We start from the raw sequence: 15,970 nt of genomic DNA on the forward strand, positions 1-15,970 counted from the left end.
AAAGTAACCATGAACTATAGTTGTTTCAATCAACATTATGTATATAAGCATTTAACTTGTATGAAATAAATTTGTAATTTCTTACCCAAAATGATCCCCAGGAATTTCTGCCAATCCAATATTCAATACCAGTGCTATTATCAACTCCCCAGCCAACAATGGAAATAATATGGTTTATCTGAAATACAATATCACATTATATAATTAATGTCACTGTCTCATGGAAATTATACAGAAAACTATCATCATCGTTTAACATCCGCTTTCCATGCTAGCATGGGTTGGACGATTTGACTGAGGACTGGTGAAACCGGATGGCAACACCAGGCTCCAATCTAAATTTGGCAGAGTTTCTACAGCTGGATGCCCTTCCTAACGCCAACCACTCAGAGAGTGTAGTAGGTGCTTTTACGTGTCACCTGCACGAAGGCCAGTCAGGCAATACTGGCAACGGCCACGCTCGAAATGGTGTCTTTTATGTGCCACCCGCACAAGAGCCAGTCCAGGGGCACTGGCAACGATCTTGCTTGAAAATCCTACGAAGGCCAGTCAGGCGGTACTGGCAACGGCCACGCTCAAAATGGTGCATCTTATGTGCCACCCGCACAAGAGCCAGTCCAGGGGCACTGGCAACGATCTCACTTGGCTTGCCTGGTCTTCTCACGCACAGCACATTTATAAATTATAAAAGTGAGTATCAAGAAAAAAAATCAGTTTCTTGTTTATGGAAGGAAATAATGAAAAGGATTGATAGTGAGTAAAAGAAATAGAATTGAGATTGTTTTCTTTTACTTACTGATCATCTTTAAACCTTTGCCTGTCTGAAGCATTTTTATACGTTTATCCTAAACATCCACGCTTGTTTTCAGACCTTAAGTTAACCCTTGTTTTTATACATTCTGAGTAATATAAATCTTTCCTTTCATAAATCCTGAGTTAATTTGATAGTTGAAAAACAGTGGTAATGTGTGTTGCATGGATACCAGGGAAATATATCCTGTGTATCATATGTAATATACAGGACAGGCAAAAATTCAATCTATAATTACAGCTAAATGCTCATTTACTTAAATACCAAACTTGACATTGAATTCATACTAAAATGATCTTGGATTCTTTTTCTGTGATAAGCGCAGATGTGGCTATAGGCCAGGTATGAATGTATTGCTAAGAAGGTTGCTTCCCAACCACATGGTGTCAAGTTCAATCTCACTATATGGTACCTTGGGCAAGTGTCTTCTAATATAGCCCCAGGTCAACCAGAGCTTTGCGTGTGGATTTAGTAAATTTCGTAAACAGAAATTGTGTGGGAGCCTGTTGTGTGTGTGTGTGTGTGTGTGTTCTTGACACTGTGTGATAATTGTCATTCATTTCCAGTATCCTGTGAGAGCATGTCTGACCATGAGGAAATATAACCTTGCTTGGAAATAGGTGAGGGTTGACAACAGAAAGGGCATCTGGTTGTTAAAATCTTCCTCAATAAACTTTGTTTGACTCATGCAGCAGCAGTATCTGTCATTAATTTGCTACATATAAAATGTTACATTCTATTATGCTGGGGTCACCAAAATGTAATTTTTTATATGTACAAATACATGGCCAACCCACCTCTGTAAGAAAATATTATTAGTAGCAATGGTCTTTATTTTATCATTACAATTTCAAATATAACTTCTTCAAGTTCTTGTTGTAAAATGATTATTTTCCGCTCTATAGTCCATCTTGTGGAGTTAAGTTTATCTGTGACTGACTGCTGGAAAAACATGAAAAAAGGAGGGAGAATGAGTAAAAAAATTTAGACAAGTAGAGAGGGCGATAGTTGTGTAGTCACATGGTGACAAGCCATACATGAAGTGCTCCTTTTGGCTAGGGGCCAAGCAAAAAAATAGAACCAAATTTGGGTTCTGTATTTATATATTTTCTAACTAAATTAGATCAAGCTAAACAAAGGATTTTCCATCTCCTATCTGCCTTGAACTAAGTTTGACTTGAAAAGTTACAGGTTAACAGCTAACACTCATAAATTTCTTAGTGCAAAAGCTGAGAACAATAGGAAGCAACTTGTAGAAAAATCTAGGCTAGGTTTCTAATCTTGGCTGAGAATCTAGGAAGCTATTTGTTACAACATTTTCCCTTTCTTTTCAAGCATTATACTAATAACTTTCTGAAAACTTGTCCCTCTTGTGTTTTTTCTTGTTTTTGCTCATTCACTTTATATCAAAGACCTTCCTGATAGCAAAAATGTATTTTGTGATAATGACTAGTGCAATATAGTCATTGCTATGTGCAAAATAATACAATACCAGAATATTCTACTTGAAAAAGGAGTATTTTCACTCCAACATAGAACAAAATATTATATCTTAATAATCATTCAAATTTTAAAATCAATGAAATATAGGAAAAACAAACAAAAAGAAAATCAGAAGTGAATACATACAAATATTTCTTTATTATATTCTTTGTACACACCACCAGCATAATCCTCAAATCTATTTGTGACCATCATTCCACAGCTATAAAATAAATTGTTTAAAAATAATGAAAATTTAAATATAAATGCCGAAATATATTTTGCTGTGACTACAGAGGCTCGTTATGCCAATATTAACACACACACACTGGTTCAATTCCACTCCTTTATAATTAGTCAATTGGTTAAATATCCAACTAACTAATTGATTATTTGTTTAACTTGGTTAAACAGTAAGCCATTTATTTGTTTTTGTTTGTCAAAGCTCTTTTGTTACTATTTGCAACCTTCTCAGTGACTTTTCTCTTAGTCCATTATGCAGGCTGCGTTTGTCTGAGACCTTGAGTGTGCAAAAACAAAGGAAAATAGATGATATCAATAAAATTAAAGGTTATAATTCAAAGACCTTTGAAGGATTTATAAGCACTAAAACTTAGTTCCAGTTCTATATTAACTGTGAAATTATATTTCATGGTTATTCTAGTAATGATGTCAAATGTCTACCACAAAAATAGAATTGGCATTTTCAGCAAGTTATGTTGCCTCAATGAACTTTATATAAACACCAGCACTGGCAAGGTCTGTTTTGGCATGTTTCTTACAACTGGATGCCCTTCCTAATGCAAACTACCTTACAGAGTGAACTGAGTCCTTTTTATGTGGTGCCAGTACTAGCAAGGTCTGCTTTGGCATGATTTTTACAGCTGGATGCCCTTCTAAATACCAACTACTTTACAATGTGGATTGGATGCTTTTTATGAGGCACCAGCACCAGCCAGGTTATATATATATATATATATATAGAGAGAGAGAGAGAGTCCGGCAAAATGATCTGACACATTTGTAGGTTTAATAAAAGGCAAATAAATTAAAGTTACAAAAAAGTTTTTTTCATTTTCGAAAGGTACATATAATGCCATTTTGTTTTGTTTCGTTTCTTTGAAGAAGACAACGTTACAGTGACTGTGAACTCTGATCGATATTGTGAGATGCTAGAGAATTTTCTCAGACCCAAATTGAATATGCTCCATGATACGGAAAATGTTTGGTTTCAACAGGATGGGGCAACAGCCCACACTTCTCGACGTGCGATGGGAATTTTGAGCGAGATGTTTCCTGGTCATTTAATCTCATTGCGCGGTGACATCGGTTGGCTCGCCCGATCACCTGATTTAAATCCTTGCGATTTTCTCCTCTGGGGATACCTCAAGTCAAAGGTATACATTAATCGCCTTCGATCTATTGAACAGCTTAAAGATGCCATTTGTCAAGAAATTGCTGCCATTCCTCATGAAATGATCCGCCGAGTTATGGACAACTTTCATGAACACCTTCGACAGTGTGTGGACAATAACGGCTCCCATTTGACTGATTTAATTTTTAAAACCAAATGAAACAAAATGGCATTATATGTACTTTACAAAAATAAATTTTTTTTTTTTGTTAAATCCAAAAATGTGTCAGATCATTTTGCTGGACCCTATATATATATATATATATATATATATATATATATATATATAGTAGGATAATAAAGAGAAAGTTTTTGGTACAGTATTATATATACTTGAAAGCATGAGTAGAGATGGCTTTTTTGAGGGGCTAGTTTTTATTTTAATCTTAATAATAATGTTTACAGTGAGTTACTCTGATATGAGTTTCAAACTTCATGTAACCATTTTCAAATTGGAAAATGTATGTTTTACAGGTTGCTTAAATAGCGAAAGATTTTTTCTTACAAGTATACATACAAAATAATATACACAGAAAAGAGAAAAAAAAAAAAATAAATAAAATAAAAATAAAATATATATATATTTGATGCGATTGAGAATTTAAAATCACTTCCTTAACTTTCTAAGACATCTCAACGCCTCTAAAAGCAAACTTCGTTTGTTTATTTATGTTTGTCGTAATTTGAATTTAATATATATATATATATATATATATATATATATATATATATATATATATATATATATACATTGTTGTGTCTGGGGAGAGTCATTTTCTTTTAGTGCCTTATTATTTAACACATACACTGGTTCAGTTTCCACTCATTTATATATGTGTATGGAGTCAATCATGGAGTCAATCTGTTTGACTAAAACCCCTTCAAAGTGATGCTCCAGCATGGCTGCAGTCAAATGACTGAAACAAATAAAAGAATAAAAGAATATATTTACCTGATTGGTCCCTTTTTATATAGTTCTGCCTTTATCTTTTCAATTCCAGAGATGCTGCCATAATCACCAACATACCAGATGGTGTAATTTTTAACTGGTGCACATTCTCCAAATGTTTTACATGTGCCACATCTATTAAACTTTGGACAATCTAGGCATAGACAAACAAAATCCAAAATCAATATATGAAAGAATGTACATGCACAAAACTTAGATACTTATATGCATACAAGTATTATATAAGTCTTTACATAAGAATCATCCAACTCATGTCAGCATGGAAAATGGATGGAAAATGATGATGAGGATGATGATGGTGGTGATGGTGGTGGTGGTGATTGTGGCAATGCTGATGGAGGTGGTAGTGGTGGTAGTGGTGATGATGATAATGACAATGATGATGTTGGTGGTGGTGGTAGAGATGGTTGGTAGTGGTAGTGGTAGTGGTGGTGGTGATGATGACAAAGATGATGTTGGTGGAAGTGGTGATGGTGGTGATGATGGTGGTGGTGGTGGTGGTGGTACTAGTAATAGTGGTGATGGTAGTAATGGTAATGATGGCAATAACGATGTTGATGATGATGTTGAAGTTGTGCAGTCCAGAAACTTCATTTTAATTGCTGATCTTATGGCTAATTCCTCTTCTATATCTGATATATCTCATGTTTCTAGTTTGCATTCTTTCAAAGGGTTGCATTATGCAGTCAGTTTGTCACATATCTCACTGTTTTTTTTGTTTTTTTTGTGCCTACTAGTATTGTGTCACACAGCACTAAGTGCTTGTCATCTCTCTCCTAGATATAGAATGGAGACACTTATCTACAGTTATTCCTAGGACATTCATGAGAGAAAAAAATGGATTATATGGCTCCACAGGGTTCAGAGTTCACATGCACACCCACTGCATGGCACCTTGAGCATGTGCCTCAGACTGACCAAAGTCTTGTGAGTGGATTTGATAGATGGAAACACACACACACACTTGTGTGTGAGTGTGTGTGTGTGTGTGTGTGTGTGTGCATATGTCTTTGCGTTTGTCCCCACACAACCACTTGACAACCTGTGTTGGTGTGTTTATGTTCCCATAACTTAGCAGTTCAGCAAAAGGGACTGCTAAAATAAGCACCAAGCTGTTAAAAAAATATAAGTATTGGGGTTGATACATTCGACTGAAAATTCTTAAATTCTTCAAATAAAAGATAAAAAAAATAAAAGAAATGTTCTCTCACTCGTAAGAAAAAGACCTCTCATAATAACAAAGCAAAAGAAAAGAATTATAAACCCTAAGCAGTTCTCTCCCCTCATAACCTCACCATCACTAATGACCACTCCAAACACCATGATGTTGATTGGATATTTGATTTTTATCACTCTTGGTACATGTTTTGGGGACATGGCAAGCCAACAGTTGTTCCGTATGTTCATTACAGCTGATCTTACCAATTGGTTTCATGCCAGCAGTACAACAGAGTGTTAGGTACCAATCCAATTATACAACCCTACACTCATTAAAGGCAGCTGATATGAAACAAAGTATGGTGACTGCTCTCTATTGCTGGAGGTGAAAGGACACATTCAGTTTGTGGTTGTTGTGAAAAGATGATGAAACAAACTAAGCAGAATTATGTCCCTTGGTACTGAGACATTGGCACTGGGTTGGTTATGCTGTAAGTCAGTAAACGCCATAATGAAGTGTTTGTGGTTACTGTGTGCACCTTTCAGTTTAGTGTTCTTGTGGAACTAGGGTATGTGTAGTGGTACTGTATGTATAACTTTTGCAGAGGTTGCAGACATCCATTACTGTGTTCGCTAGTATATATTTTTTCTGTATTGGTTAAGGTTATGGGGGCTTTATGTCCACATGCAGTGTGTGTAGGGGTACAGTGTGTGTGAGGGTGAGGAAGTTTATATTTGAGGTGATGGGAAACAGTCTACTTGGTGTCCGCTGTGTTGGGGCATGTGCATTTGTATGTGGGTGCATTGATGAATGCTCTTATCAAAATTCTTTGCCAGACTCCAGAGTATTGGTGGAGATCTGAGATTTGAGGACTGGTAACTGGAGTCATGCTGGTATGATGGGATGTACTTACTTTCATGTGGGCAAAGATTAATCTCTTCACTTCTGTGTGTGTGTGTGTGTGTGCACATGTGTGTGTGAATGTGTATGCGCATGTGTGTGTGTGATTGTGTTTCCTTGTCTTGACATGGTGCTGTAGCTATAAACTAATGTTATTGGTCATACAAATGTTGTCATTTGATTCCAATCTTCCATGCAAACATGTTTAGCCATTGGGAAATATTACCTTGCTTGAAAACAGACAAGGGCTGCCAACAGAAACCAACTCAATCAAAAAAAAAAAAAAACCCAACTAGTCATAGAAAACCTTCCTTGATGAATTCAGCCCAATACATGCAAAACGTGGGAAAATGGACCTTAAAACAATGATGATGATGATGATGATGATGGCGATGATGAAGATGACGAAGATGACAATCATTGATGACGATGATGATGATTCATGACAAAGATTTATATATATAATAGATGGAGCCTGGTGTAGCCATCTGGTTCACCAGTCCTCAGTCAAATCGTTCAACCCATGCTAGCATGGAAAGCGGACGTTAAACGATGATGATGATGATGATAATTATAATTAAGGGTTAAGAGAAACAGCACCAACACACTAGCGATAGATGTCAAAAGACTCTAAAAACCACTTCAAATTACACTCCATTAGCAAAAGGCTGAAAGCAAGCAAATGAATAAAAGAGATTTAGTAAATCTCAGCCTTTTTATAGACTTTTGATATCTATCTCTTACATGTAGGTGCTGTTTCTCGGTATCCTTAATTATAATTATATCTGTATAGTTATATATTCATATTAATGTTTACCTGTATGGTTTTTATTACATGCTGGCCACTGATAAGATCATTAATTGATTTTATCCTTAATTATGTATGCATATATATATATGTAGAGTAAGACCTACCTTGGTTCTTGGCTTGGTAATTGTTGCAAGTTTCATCCACTAGCCCATTAACATGAGCATAAGCATATACACCATTGTCATCTCCACCATTGCAGCTGCCTGCATTTGCACAATCAATGATTTCCTGGACAGATAAGTAAGCAGGAGGCCAGGGGTAAGATCGAAAAATGTTGATTCTATCAGCAAGTGCACTGGTTGCACCCATGGCCCAGCAGGATCCACAGTCTGAGATAAAACAACAAAAATCAGAGGAGATAAGTTTGAACAATTCAGTGAGAGAGACCAATATACACAATTCTGAATGATACAAGATCTATATATAATTATGAACAGGTGTGGCTGTGTGGTTAAGAAGCTTGCTTTCCAGCCAAGTGGTCTAGAGTTCCGTTCCACTCCTTGGCACCTTGGATCTTCTGTTATAGCCCTGGACTGATCAAAGCCTTGTGATGGATTTGGCAGATGCAAACCGAAAGAAGCCAATTGTATATGTATGTATATATAAACATACATACATATATATACTCAAGTTGTTATCTATAATCGTACAAATTAAAAGTCATTCAAATTCAATGTATTCTTGAAACAATAAATTTCTATAGAGATTAGGATTTAAATTTCAATCTATATAAAGTTTTTGTTCTACAATATTCTTAAAAGAATGAAAAATTATCCAGCAACCCAGGGTAATATAAAGGAGCCTGGTAGGTGTAAAAGGCTAACTGGCATCTCTTATCAAGAGTACAGGCAACAGTCAGATCGCTGATGCTTGTTGTGCACTCAGCTGTTGGGATTTGATTGTTGTTGTTCTGTGTGTCTGTATGTAAAGATCAGTTGTGTTTTGCAGGGTCGCTTTATTTTTAACCTTAACTTAGAAATGGAGAAAGACATAGTGCTAGATATAAAAGAATAAGCCATTTCGGGCTAGAAATATTAAGGTAAAATGTGAAATTTTTCGAGCAGAATATTAATGACTACTAATTAGGTCTGTCAAGTATGAGAGACAACTCTGGATATATTGCATTATTAGATCTCTGTGAAGACATATTTTATTGTACAAGTCGAAGTAGGAAACTAAGAACTTTATTTATTTTGGTAAAGGAGGAATATATTCTCAGTAACATTACTCAGAGACAATATATATACAAAAAGCAATAATCAAGTTAGTGCTAACATATTTAATTTTGTGAGTATTCAAAAGCAAATTAGAACATGATCTGTTGTTTCAAGCTTAGAATAAGTAATAATTTGCTTCATTGAAATACAGGTATATATTCAGGAAAGAAATATATAGAAGATAATAAATCAATTTTATTCTTTTATTTTTACTTGTTTCAGTCATTTGACTGTGGCCATGCTGGAGCACTGCCTTTTAGTCAAACAAATTGACCCCAGGACTTATCTTTTGTAAGCTTAGTACATATTCTATCTATATCTTTTGACAAACTGCTAAGTTACAGGGACATAAACATACCAACATCAGTTGTCAAGCAATGGTGGGGGGACAAACACAGACAGACAGACACACACAAACACATATATACGACGGGCTTTTTTCAGTTTCCATCTACCAAATCCACTCACAATGCTTTGGTTGGCCCAAGGCTATAGTAGAAGACACTGGCCTAAAGTGCCATGCAGTAGGACTGAACCCGAAACCTTATGTTTGGGAAGCAAGCTTCTGTACCAATGTTGAAATATAAAAAATAAACATTTAATAGAACAAAATACATATTAGGTTTTTACCTCCTAGAATGGTTTTAAGCTCAGTTCCACTGCATGGCACATTGGGCAAATGTCTTCGACTATAGTTCTGAGCTTATGAGTGGATTTGGTGGACAGAAATTGAAAGAATCTCAAAGTATATGTATACATACATACATTCATACATACATTATATATATATATATATATATATATATATATATATATATATATATATAAGTATATATATATATATATATATATATATATATATATATAAGTATATATATATATATAGAATAAGAATAGCCTGGGCAAAGTTTAGAGAGCTCTTACCCCTGCTGGCGACAAAGGGACTCTCACTCAGAGTAAAAGGCAGACTGTATGACGCATGCGTACGAACAGCCATGCTACATGGCAGTGAAACATGGGCTGTAACTGCTGAGGACATACGTAAGCTTGCAAGGAATGGAGCCAGTATGCTCCGTTGGATGTGTAATGTCAATGTGAATACCCGTCAGAGTGTAAGTATCTTGAGAGAAAAGCTGAACATTAGAAGCATCAGTTGTGGTGTGCAAGAGAGACGATTGCGCTGGTATGGACATGTGGTGAGAATGGATGAGGATAGCTGCGTGAAAAAGTGCCACACCCTAACAGTTGAGGGAACCCGTGGAAGAGGTAGGCCCAGGAAGACCTGGGCTGAGGTGGTGAAGCAAGACCTTCGTACATTGGGCCTCACCGAGGCGATGACTACTGACCGAGACCTTTGGAAATGTGCTGTGCGTGAGAAGACCCGGCAAGCCAAGTAAGATCGTTGCCAGTGCCCCTGGACTGGCTCTTGTGCGGGTGGCACATGAGATGCACCATTTTGAGCGTGGCCGTTGCCAGTACCGCCTGACTGGCTCCCGTAGGATTTTCGAGTGAGATCGTTGTCAGTGCCCCTGGACTGGCTTGTGTGGGTGACACATAAAAGACACCATTTCGAGCGTGGCCGTTTTCGTGCAGGTGACACGTAAAAGCACCCACTACACTCTCTGAGTGGTTGGCGTTAGGAAGGGTATCCAGCTGTAGAAACTCTGCCAAATTAGATTGGAGCCTGGTGTTGCCATCCGGTTTCACCAGTCCTCAGTCAAATCGTCCAACCCATGCTAGCATGGAAAGCGGACGTTAAACGATGATGATGATGATGATGATGATATATATATATATATATATAAGTATATATATAGATATATATATATATATATATGTGTGTGTGTATATATATATATATATATATATATGTGTGTGTGTGTGTGTGTGTGTGTGTGTGTGTGTGTAGGGCCTCAGAGAGAGGATGACAAGGGACTGAGACTTCTGGTTGTTTGCTGTTCTTGACAAGACACACCAAGCTAAGTGAAAGCATGTTTGTCCTTACATACAGGTGTCCCCTACATCCCTCTTCAACTGAATGATCCTAATCCTTGCAGGATTGTTGGTGTGAGTGCTGTGCCATGTAAAAAGCACCTGTGCCAATGCTGTGTAAAAGCACCCAGTACATTCTGTAAAGTGGTTGGTATTAGGAAGGGCATCCAGCTGTAGAAACCATGCTACAACAGACAATTGGAGCCTGGGCAGCTCACCACCTGGCCAGCTGTCTGCCTGGCCAGATCCTGTCAAGCCAGCCAACCTATGCCAGCATGGAAAACAGATGTTAAATGATGATGATGATGATGATGCTGGTGATGCACACTTGTGAATATGTACGTTATTGGTCTCTTTGCCTTGACTTTATGTGGTAATTGTAAGCATGCATTACTGTCATTCAAGCAGTATTCCTTAGTGGAGGCACATGGCTTAGTGATTAGTGTTGGACTCATTATCGTAAGATTGTGGTTCCAATTCTTGGACTAGGCAACATGTTGTGTTCTTGAGCAAAACACTTAATTTCTTGTTGCTCCAATCTACTCAGCTGCCAAAAATGAGTAATCCTTCAATAGACCAGCATCCCGTCCAGGTGGAGTATTTATACACCATGAAACCGGGAAACAGGCTTTTATGAGTCAGCATGACTCAGGAATGTAACTAAGCAGTATCCCTTATGAAAACATGTCTGGCAATGGGAAATATCGCCTTGCTTAGAAACAAATAAGGTTTAGCAACAGGAAGAGCATTCGGACATAGCAAAATTCACTTCAATAAATTGTCCAACCCATGCAAGCATGTAAAAGCAGATGTTAAAAAGATGATGATACATTATATATAACATTCCCCAAACAGGGAATTTTGACAATTAAGCAATGTCTGTGAGGAAGACAAAACTTTTTCATGAATTTAATAAATACTTTCATAATTGGAATGCCTGTGACATCGTCTTGATGTGCAAATTGACTTTGATCAGGAAAAAAGTCTTTATGTGCAAAAGCCCTCTGACTCTACTGAGAACAACACAACCAACCATTTGCAGATACTGCAGTAAGGAAATGTCACATTTTAGTAAGTTTTGTCCTTGACTTTTGTGTTTATTGACAAAGCGAATGCAGGTCTGACAGGGTCTTATTAAAAGTTAGAGGAGAATCTATAATGAATGGTTGCAGGTTGACACAGGAGAATCAGCAAAGTATATCCTGCATCAAGGCCAGCAATTTTTACATGCTTTTATGAAAGTGACAGTATCTTTTATCTTTCGTCTCTTATACGTTTCAGTCATGAAACTACAGCAATGCTGGGGCAACACCTTGAATTTGTAGCTGAATGAATTGACCTTGGTACTTATATTCTTAAGACTAGTACTTAATCTATCAGTCTCTTTAGCAAAACTCCCAAATTATGAGGACATAAACTCACCAACACCAGTTATCAAATGGTGGTGGAGGACAAACACACACACATCAGTTTCTGTCAACCAAATTCACTCACAAAGGCTTTGGTTAACCTGAAGCTATAGTTGAAAGCATTTGTCCAAGGTGCATGTTGGCACTCCGTCGCTTACGACATCGAGGTTTCCAGTTGATCCAATCAACGGAACAGCCTGCTCGTGAAATTAACGTGCAAGTGGCTGAACACTCCACAGACACGTGTACCCTTAACATAGTTCTCATGGATATTCAGCATGACCAAGGTGCATAGAGTAGGACTAAACCTGGAATAATGTGGTCGAGAAGCAAGCTTCATATTACACAGCCATCTGTAGTCATGTCTGCACCTACATGAGTAGATTTCCTGAAAATGGCTAAGAGAAATTTATCATTCAACTATCTTTCTGAAATGAAAGAAAGGAAGGAACAGAAGTGTACAGATAGCACCGAGAAGTTTGGTTTATTAGTATGATGAGAAGAAAGAAAGAAAGAAAGAAAGAAAGAAAGAAAGAAAGAAAGAAAGAAAGAAAGAAAGAAAAGAAAGAAAAGAGAAAGGCAAGAAAGGAAGGATGAAGGGAGAAAGAGAGATAAAGAGAAAGTGTGATAGAAAAAGTGAAAGTGTGAGAAAATGACTGAGAGAGTTGAAGAGGAAAAAGAAAAGAGAGAGAAAGAAGGAAGAAAAGAGAAAGAAAGAAGGAAGAAAAGAGAGAAAAACAAATAGAAAGAGAAAAAGAAAAAGGGAGAAGAAAAGAGATGGGAAAAAAGAAAGAAAAATAAAGAGGGAGTGAAAGAAGGTAAAGTAAACTGATAGATAGACAGATAAATACAGGTCGATAACTAAACAGAGAAATCATAAGTTAGCTAGCTAAATGTATGACAATTCTTATTTTTTCATTCATTATGAGAGGAGGAGGAGAGAGAGAGAGAGAGAGGAGGAGGAGGAAGAATGAAGTTGCTGAACCAGAAGTTACACAACACATTGACACACTTCACAATCATTATTTAGAAGGAATCATGTGATGAAAAAAGGACAGCACTACTCATTAATTAATATTAGTCAGAGGAATTCCTTCAAATAATTTAATCTCTAAAATATGCTAATTATTATATATTTATCATGAAGTCTGTTGAGGTCAACTTTGCCTTTCAATCCTTTTGAGCTTAATAAAATAAGTACCGGTGAAGGACTGGGGTCAATGTAATTGATTAGACCGCTCCCCCAAAATTTCAGGCCTTGTGCCTATAGTATAAAGGATTATTATTATTAATGTTATTATTATTATTATTATATTTCACTTCTGTAAGAGCAGACAACTTGTTGCAAGAGCCTTGCATGGTCTCTTTCCATGATACTTAACATCCGAGTACCAGTTTCAAAATCCTCACTATCCCCAATAAAGCAGTTTTCTGAGCATATTCTACCCTAATGTCAATTCCAATTTCTCCAATAAAATTTTCAAACCTGGTTGTGAATGCTTTTAATGGTCTTACAACTATTGAGAACAACAGTTAGTGTCACGGATTGGCTCCCGTACTGGTGGGCCACGGATTGGCTCCCATGCTTGTAACACATGAAAAGCACCATTTGAGTGTGATCATTGCTAGCGTTGCCTTACCGGCACATGTGCCAGTGGCGCGTAAAAAACAACATTCGAGCATAGTCATTGCTAGTACCACCAGACTGGCTCCTATGCAGGTAACATGTAAAAACACCTTTGAGCGTAGTTGGTGCCAGAACCGCTTGACTGGCCCTCATGCCAGTGGCACGTAAAACCACCCATTACACTCTCAGAGTAGTTAGTGTTAGGAATGGCATCCAACTGTAGAAACTTTGCCAGATCAGATTGAGCCTGGTGCAGCCTCTGGCTCACCAGTCCTCAGTCAAACCGTCCAACCCATGCCAGCATGGAAAGCAGACGTTAAGCGATGATGATGATAGTCCACATTTGTGCAATCTCGTCATGAAGTGGTTTGTATTTCTCAATCTTTCAAATTCTTTATCAGCCACTCATACATCCCCAGGTATGGCAATATCTATGATCTTGGTTTCCTTCATCATATTACCAACTACAACAATGTCTGGTCTCTGAGCATCAATCACTGAATCACTCAGTTTTGCAAAATCCCACAAGATCTTTTACTCATTATTCTTGGTGACACCTTCTGTGTCATGCTCATATCCTTCTCACACAATCTCCAATGAACGTACTCAACTACATTATCATGCCTCCTTTTGTATTCCTTTTGAGCCAATTTGCTATACTCATTCATAATAAGTGAGATGGTCTCATTTTTGACACTACACATCCTACAAAGAGGCAACTCACTACTCTTATCTATTTAGAACTAGGTGTAATTTAGTTCCTGAACATTGCATATCAGTATCTCACTGCAGCGTTTTAGATAACTTTTTCTTAGTCACCTCAAGGCATTGGTCTTATATTTCCCTTCCATTTCTCTAGGGTATTGCCCATGCAATGCTTTCACTTTCCACTCATCCAATCTTTGTTCTCCATCCTGTTTCCTATATTCTTTTGGGTATGTCACATTTTCACTATGTATCGTGTTGCTATTTCTAACAGCAACAACCAAAGGTTCAGTCTGCTGTTTGACATACCATCCCAGATTGTTCCCTTCACTGACAACACAACTCTTGTGTCCTATCATCCCTCTACCTTCATTGTTTTTAGACCAGGGCTGGTCTGCTTGATACTTTCTTGAAATGGGTTTATTTAAACATACATTTTTAAAACTTTATCAAAAATTAAGGATTGTAATTAAAAGTAAAAAAGAATGATACTACACTTTTTGCAATGGTAATATTTCATGTTGAATCAACAATCATTCATTCATTACTGTAATAATAGCATGAGAAAGCAGCGCTCAAAAAACCTTTCCGTGATTAAAGTGGCCTGCAATGTAATTTGAGTTGGCCAAGCCTGTTCTAGACACATACAATCTATTGACATCACTTTTGGTATGTAGTTCCTTGTTCATTCTCATCACTTTTCTTGTCTTTCTATCCATTTCCTCAAGCTCGTTCTTTGTTCATCTAACAACTTTTATGCCATATCACATTAAAGAGACAACCCATGTATTCATTGCTCTGATCTTGTTCTTTCCATTGAGTCTACTAATCATAATTAACTTGGTTCTCCTGAGGTAGTCTCACCTAAAGTCCTCCTTCATCACACTCTCCTTGATTTTGTTGTACTCCAAAAGAACTATTTGTATCCATCCACCTCAATATCCTTAAATCTTGCATTGTTGGCCAGTTCTACACCATCAGATGACATTAGTTTCCCAACTTATTATCATTATTAAGGTGGAAAGCTGGCAGAATCGTTACTGTGCCAGGCAAAATGCTTAATGGCATTTCATCCATCTCTCCATTCTGAGTTCAAACTCCACTATTGAAATACTGGGATCGATGTAATCGACTTGTCTCCTCCCACAAAATTTCAGGCTTTGTACCTTTAGAAGAAAGGATTATTATTATTATTATTATTAGTAGTAGTAGTAGTAGTTGTAGTAGTAGTAGTAAGGCGGCGAGCTGGCAGAGACGATAGCACGCCAGGCAAAATACTTAGTGGTATTTCGTCTGTCTTTATGTTCTGAGTTCAAATTCCGCCAAGGTTGACTTTGCTTTTCATCCTTTCGGGGCCTTGTGCCTAGAGTAGAAAAGGGTTATTATTATTATTATTATTAGTAGTAGTAGTAGTAGCAGTAGTAGTAGTAGTAGTATAAAGGCAGTGAGCTGGCAGAATTGTTAGCATGCTGG

The 15,970-nt window shown here is 37.2% G+C and overlaps 1 protein-coding gene and 1 long non-coding RNA gene across 3 annotated transcripts in view; one reads left to right on the top strand and one right to left on the bottom strand.

The window, feature by feature from the left end:
- Positions 1 to 15,970, top strand: part of LOC149135288 (uncharacterized) — a 35,382-nt gene that overhangs the window by 14,365 nt on the left and 5,047 nt on the right. The gene's annotated exons all lie outside the window — the stretch shown is intronic.
- LOC106881834 (cathepsin Z) overlaps positions 1 to 15,970 on the bottom strand; it is a 48,243-nt gene that overhangs the window by 5,538 nt on the left and 26,735 nt on the right. The window contains exons 3-7 of one of the 2 annotated variants that reach the window (XR_016242343.1): positions 7,652 to 7,876; positions 4,660 to 4,810; positions 2,441 to 2,516; positions 1,609 to 1,753; positions 86 to 178 (exon numbers count right to left, since the gene is read on the bottom strand). Coding sequence is in view for 1 of the 2 variants with exons in the window: in XM_089354151.1 (XP_089210277.1) it covers positions 86 to 178; positions 2,441 to 2,516; positions 4,660 to 4,810; positions 7,652 to 7,876 (545 nt within the window). In the remaining variant the exon portion in view is untranslated. The remainder of the gene's footprint in view (positions 1 to 85; positions 179 to 1,608; positions 1,754 to 2,440; positions 2,517 to 4,659; positions 4,811 to 7,651; positions 7,877 to 15,970) is intronic. The other variant, XM_089354151.1, reaches the window with a different exon arrangement.

Source organism: Octopus bimaculoides, chromosome 6, assembly GCF_046866305.1.
Source record: "Octopus bimaculoides isolate indiv1 chromosome 6, ASM4686630v1, whole genome shotgun sequence".
Taxonomy (NCBI): domain Eukaryota; kingdom Metazoa; phylum Mollusca; class Cephalopoda; order Octopoda; family Octopodidae; genus Octopus; species Octopus bimaculoides.